The sequence below is a fragment of the Chelon labrosus genome, assembly GCF_963514085.1.
Source record: "Chelon labrosus genome assembly, chromosome: 18".
In the NCBI taxonomy this organism is placed as follows: domain Eukaryota; kingdom Metazoa; phylum Chordata; class Actinopteri; order Mugiliformes; family Mugilidae; genus Chelon; species Chelon labrosus.
Window position 1 is genome coordinate 24,649,633 of NC_140351.1, and position 6,384 is coordinate 24,656,016.

The window sequence follows — 6,384 nt, forward strand, 5'->3', positions numbered from 1 at the left end:
TCCATGTTGTAAAATATAAACAGGATGATAATACTGGACCTCACTAATGTGGATGTTTAGCAGAATTAGCTGCTTAAAATTAATGTATTTGTAATTTAATTTGAACATTAAAAAGCTTTCTGATGGATGTCCAGTTTGATGACGATAATGAGTGAGGCTGCTTTGTGCCGCAGGTTGCAGTCCAGCTGCTGGAGCTGCAGATCAGCAGGAGATGGAAACCACAGAGGAGCCGGACCAGCAGGAAGAACCAGAGGATGGAGCAGCCCAGGCAAAACAGCCTCAGCAGGGCAACAAGGTGAATCCACCATCACCTCTCTGCTGCCACAGCATCTGTCAAGAAATTATCCAACTGAGTTTTGCTAACAAAATAAATCACTACTTATTCACCCGTTATTTTGCAGTTTAAACTAATGCAGCTCTTTAGGTGCACAAAGTTTAGTCAGATGTTGACTTTCTCTTCTCAAACTCCTTTAGGTGGAGAGCACGGACGATGATGACTGCCACAGCAACAAGAGTCTGGACCTTAACTTCGGCAAAAAGCTCATTGACTTCAAGCTCTCCACATCCTCTTCAGGCTCGGCTCATGAAGAAGAATCCTCCCAACCTGCCTCCTCTTCCTGTTCCTCATCTTCTTCATCTGCACCTTCTACCTCTTCTCCCCACTTAGTAATGGAGAGCCCAGAGGAAAAGGAGAAAGAGAAAATGGCCAGCTCCTCGTCTTCCTCATCTGGCAGTCCCACAGTGAAGCAGCAGCCGGAATACAAACACGTTTGTCGAGTGTGTAAGAAGAGCTTCCGCTATGCCACTACACTCGCTCGCCACGAGAGGGCACACCTCTCAGAGGAGACGCCAACTCCAGTGGCAGTGGACGAAGTGTCGCCTGTGAAGGAGGAGGTGACGGAAAACAGACCTGCTGAGGAGGAGCAAGACGAGAACGAGGCCGAGATGGACGTGGAGGTGGAGGAAGGAGTGGCGAAGGGAGGAGAGAGTGATGGGGGAGAAAGCGGTGAGTCTGAGGAGGAGGAGAAGGAGAAGGAGGAGAGGAGTGACGAGGAGGCGTCAGAACCAAAGAGTCTGGAGGGAGGAGAGGCTTTAGGAGGACGAGTGGACAAGAGGAAGAAGATCTGCAACGTCTGTGGGAAGAGATTCTGGTCTCTGCAGGACCTGACCAGACACATGAGGTCGCACACAGGTAACCCACACATCTTTTCATGTTGTTGTAGGCTCAAACAAGTTTCTGTTCTTGTTTTAGATTTTTTTTCCAACACGTCCTCCGTCTGTCCATCCAGGTGAGCGACCCTATCAGTGTCAAACCTGCGAGAGGACCTTCACCCTGAAGCACAGCCTCGTCCGCCACCAAAGGATCCACCTGAAGCCCCGCGGAGCGGACGGGTCCTCCGCCGCCAATGATGACGCCAGCGAGGATGGAGACTCCTGCACCCCAACCCCGACCTCCACCTGTCCGCCCTCGGAGAACGAGAGCGAGTGTGGGAGCACTGCCGTTGGACCTAAGGAGCTGGAGGAGGATGATGCAAAGGAGGAGGGTGACGACTCATCCTCGATTGACGGAGACGGTGCTGCAAAAAAAGGAGAGTCGGATTCAGATCTTCCAGTAGCTGTCGCTTCTCAAGACGAGAAGGAATCCAAACTTTCTCCATCACAGCAACCCTCCGTGGATGCAGCCTCTGGCCACCAAGCTACTGACACAAAGACAACTACTAGCACCGACTCCCAGGCTAGCGACCTGAAATCAGCGCTTGAGTCAGATTCCTCCAAAGATCCCTCCAGCTCTCGACCAGAGAAGGCTGCGACAGACACCCCTGCAGAAGGCTTCATTCAGGGGCTGCTGGAGATCCACACTAAACCCCCTCTGGAGCACCTTCTGCCCAACGGAGAGCCTCCTCTGGTGGGGGTGGACTGAGGGAAAACTCCAGGCCGACATCACCACAGTGCCATACGACAGAAAGACGCTACACCATTGATGATGATGCAAAAACCAGCCCAGAAACTTTTTTTGACAGAAAGACGAAAATCTCGTTTTCTTGAAGTGCCTTACTACTAGTCCAACTTCTAAAACTTCTAAAAGATGTCTTTTGCTATATCTTTATCGGAATGATTACGGAGGATGGATCTAATTTTTATAGCTTTTTATGATGACAATGAATTTACTATTTTTTTGTGCGGGGAATCTATTTCAGCAATAAAAAGAATAAAGTTACGATTTATTATTGTTCTAGATTTTGTTTGAGAATTGATGATCAACTTAGAAGATGCCGTGAGACGGACGAGGACAGAGATGGACCATCTACGTCTGTGTTTGTTCTGTATTTAAACCACAGTGTGGTGGCGACCACACAAGAGACTGAACCAGCTTTAGATTCAAAAGCAAACTCTTCATGGTGGGGGCTTTTCTTTCGTTTGAACCACCAGCGACAGCTGTTTTTTTTTTTTTGTTTTTTTTTAAATTCAGCAACCACTTCTCCAGTCTGAGTGGCCGTTTTTGATATTTTTGGATATAGGTGAACTTATAAGAGGCTACTCGGGCCTGGTTTCACCAGCAAATAATGGCTGCCACCAGTGTCAGCTGGTGGTTGTTTCCCACTGTGTGGCTGAGGAAGCGTTTTGTAACTGGAAAACTCAGACAGGCCAGCTCTCATTGTCCTCTATGTCGCCCTGGCTTGGCAAAAAAACCCAGAAACATTCACGAACTGGTCACATTTCTGTGTGAAGAACTCCTGAAAGGGCAGAAAATAGTGTTTGTTTCCTCCATGTTGTTGTTTTTTTTTTTTTTTTAAACCCATCACACTATTTATCCCTTCATCCCTCAGAAAACAGTGAGTTGGTTTGTGTGTTAATAATTTCTCATTCATAATCATTCTCATTTGATTCCATCTGTGTACAGAGAGCTGAACATGTGGCACGTGATGCTAGGTTATTTTCTGTTTTTCTGCATGTGTGCGATTATCAGTGACATTTAGGTGTAGGGAGGGGAATTCTTTTTTATTTTTATTAATAACTGAACAAATCAAAAGTTTTCATTGTATGTGTGTGACCACCGTCTGTTTCTTCTCATCTAGTGTTCCTTTAGGGTTTATTACAGGGCCTTTGGCGTGCTAACGTGTATCAGCGCTAATACTTGACCTGGGTTCAGTTTACCTCAACCTCTGCTTTTTAACTGCAACCATTAACAGACGAGCAACTCTGTAGGCAACCCTTTAAATCCTGCGTCTTCCTAAACATGGCTCGCAGGGCTAACGCTTTGCTAACCTGGTTTCCACTGTGGGCCAAATCAGAGCTAGCCAGGGCTAACTCATTAGTGTAGTTTCAAGCACAGCAAGCTAAGGCTAACTTGTCTAAGTTTTTACTGACAAGCACAACTACTTCAACAGAGCTAAAGAAGGTTAACTCAGTAACAGCAAGACTATATAATATAAATATAGCAAGATAAAATATAAATAGCAAGGGCTAATTGCCTGGTTTGCGCAGTGCGCTACACAGGAAAAACTATGTACTTGTTAGCTTAGCTGTGACCACGGCTTATTAAGGGATAACACTAGCTAACTGTAGTTATTAGCCTATGTTTATGCAAATTAGCAAAAAATAATTGACCAGATCAGCCAAACTATCAACTTGGTTGATTTCTCTAGCATGTTCAGGTAACCATAGCTAATGCTAACCATTAGCCTAAACCTTGCGCTATAATTTCCACCATAGGGTAAAACTAAGGTTAACTGTCCAAATCAAATGTGATAAGTCATACCTAGCGTAGTTGGCAGCAGTTCTAGCAAGGTTCCTTACAGTATTATTAGTGTAGCTTGAGTTGGCCCTGGTCCCTGTTTAGCTCCATTTTTGATTTGAATCACCTGAAGACTCGTGATTATGAATTTGGCAATTGAGACAATCACTTATAAGTCAATTAAATTAGAATAATTAATGAGCTAACCCTCAGCTGTATGAGAAGGATCTCCAGAAGGAGCTAGGTGACGAGGTGAGAGGGATGAATGGACAGATGAATGGGAAGGTTGGAGCGGGTGTGAACGCTACACTATTGTGTGTTCCTGAACTGTATTACCCTGCTGCACACACAAACAAACACATGTAAAAGGGCTGACGTCACCCCCAGCACCAACCCAACCGGACACATCCAGAACAGGGAGAGGGTGTTGAAGGGTTATTGATCCTGATGTCATGACCAGAGGGACGGGTAGTGTGGATGTGTTTTTCTTTTTTGTGTGAAGATGAATATAGCTAATTTTTCTTATTGTACATCTCTGATTTATTTTTTATTATATATATATATATATATATATATATATATATATATATAAATAAGCATAAATATATCATGCAACCTCATAAGCAAATCGAACCTCAGCAGCTCATAACAGAACTGAAAGCAGCGACAGTCGGTCACTTAGTCGGTTTAAAAAGCGTTAAATATTGAACAACCTCGACTGCTCTTACTGATCTCTGCTGTGAACTGGCACTAACAACTTCCAAACTACTACTACTACTTCTACTCTTTGTACTACTACCATGGTCTGTTGAGACACAATCAAGAGAAAGAGGGTCAGGTTACTTGAGTTCGTCTTAACGTTCGTACTATGTTCAGATTGTGAACAGCAATTGTCATATCAAATCAAAAGTCTGGAGAATGTTCATATAATGATATCTTTAGTATAATTATAAAGAAGCGGGTTTCAATCCAGTTTTCCTTTGAAGAAGTCAGCTCAGGCTCAACTATATTAATTCAGATGCCACCCCTGAACTCTCCAGAAACAAAGCTGAGGGTGTCTTCAGTATGTGCTGCTGTGTAGTTTCAGGTGGCTAATGATTTTTGCAAAATACAACCAGAAAAGACCCAGAGGTCCTGAAAATAATCATTTTATAGCAGGATGAATAATTGTGTAAGATTAAAGCTATGATTTTTTTTTTGTTTGTTTTTTGAGCTACTTAGTGCCTCACAATTGTTGGTGCTAGAAGGGTAGTTTGGTACTTTTGTCACATTGTAGCATAAAGCTGAAAGCTAACATGCTAGTCATTCAAAAGCTTTGTGACAACTGTTCTCAGAGATAACTAGCTAGGTAGCTTGGTTAAATGATGATGCAGCCGTTAATATGACTATCTGAACATTATGTCATCATTATAGCTGTGTTTTTATAAAAAAAAAAAAAGATTGATGCTACAGAGCTAAATACGCTAAATCGCCACTTCCTCAAAGTTCAGCCTAAATTATTAACCTTAATTGAGAAATTCTTGTCTTGTCAAAGATCATGTTTATTTCTTTTGATTTTCTAGCATCTTTTCAAATGAATTTATTCCACAGCATCCATTTTGCAGCTTTATGGTCCCGTCCTTTTGACCACAACAGAAAAATTAAACAAACACACAAATCTAGGCTAGTGAACACAGGCTAATACTAAACCGTTAAACTTCAGCAGCTCAAAAGAAACCCAAAAGAATTTAACAGTAAATTTAGAGTTATTAATTCTGATTTATTCACAAAGAAGCTCTCTTTCTCTCTCGACAGTTTTCTGTTTAGTTAACGCTCTCTCTCTCTCTCTCTCTCTCTCTCTCTCTCTCTCTCTCTCTCTCTCTCTCTCTCTCGGGAATATGCGTTCATGTATGTCTGACTCTGTGTGTGTGTGTGTGTGTGTGTGTGTGTGTGTGTGTGTGTGTGCGCGTGCACGGCCATATGAATACTGGACTTCCATTCGAATGCACATGGACTGTTTTTAAATGTATTTATTTGGAGCCCAGGTGAGCGTGTTTGTGTGCGAGTTTCTACAATGACTTGAGAAGAAGCCATGTATTAAATATATCACATTTATGCTGCAGAACTGTTTTGAGGAACTGGTTTGTGTTGTGGATTAACCGGCTTGCCGTGGGGCGCGGCGGGCCGGGGTGCAAATCGGACTAGCAATAAGAATCCCTCTGAATCCAAAAAGCTTTATGTAGATCTCCTGTATATGAACTGAAACCAGACTTTCTGGGTCTGTTGGTTCTGTTGTTTATTTTTAGTTTGGCTGAGAAATGTTTTTTTTTTTTTTTTTTTTTTTTCTCTATGATATATAAATGCGTATAAAACTGTGAAAATCCATTGTGTTCAGTTAAGGGGTGAGTTTTAGGTTAGTTTTTTTGCATGTTAATCTAATTTGTTCAATTATGGATGATTTCTCCTTTCTCCATCACTTCCTGTGCTACAGTATATATAAATATAAAAGTATATATAATCTCGCTCTCAGGGTCTTTCACCAATCCATTATTCAAAGTCTTCATGTTCTTATTTCCTGAGTTGCAAGTTGTCCTGATTACTTTGTCTTTTTTTTTTTTTTTTTTTTTTTAAAGAAATATGATTCCGAACTGTCAATCACTACATTTAGC

At 42.3% G+C, this 6,384-nt stretch overlaps 1 protein-coding gene across 4 annotated transcripts in view; it reads left to right on the top strand.

The window, feature by feature from the left end:
- The window catches only part of rreb1a (ras responsive element binding protein 1a), a 54,588-nt gene extending 48,512 nt beyond the window's left edge, over window positions 1-6,076 (top strand). For all 4 annotated transcript variants that reach the window (XM_084566148.1, XM_084566149.1, XM_084566150.1 and 1 more), the window contains 3 exons: window positions 174-295; window positions 475-1,192; window positions 1,290-6,076. In XM_084566148.1, the coding sequence (XP_084422274.1) occupies window positions 174-295; window positions 475-1,192; window positions 1,290-1,921 (1,472 nt within the window). In that variant the 3' untranslated portion in view covers window positions 1,922-6,076. The remainder of the gene's footprint in view (window positions 1-173; window positions 296-474; window positions 1,193-1,289) is intronic.
- Window positions 6,077-6,384: the final 308 nt, after the last annotated feature.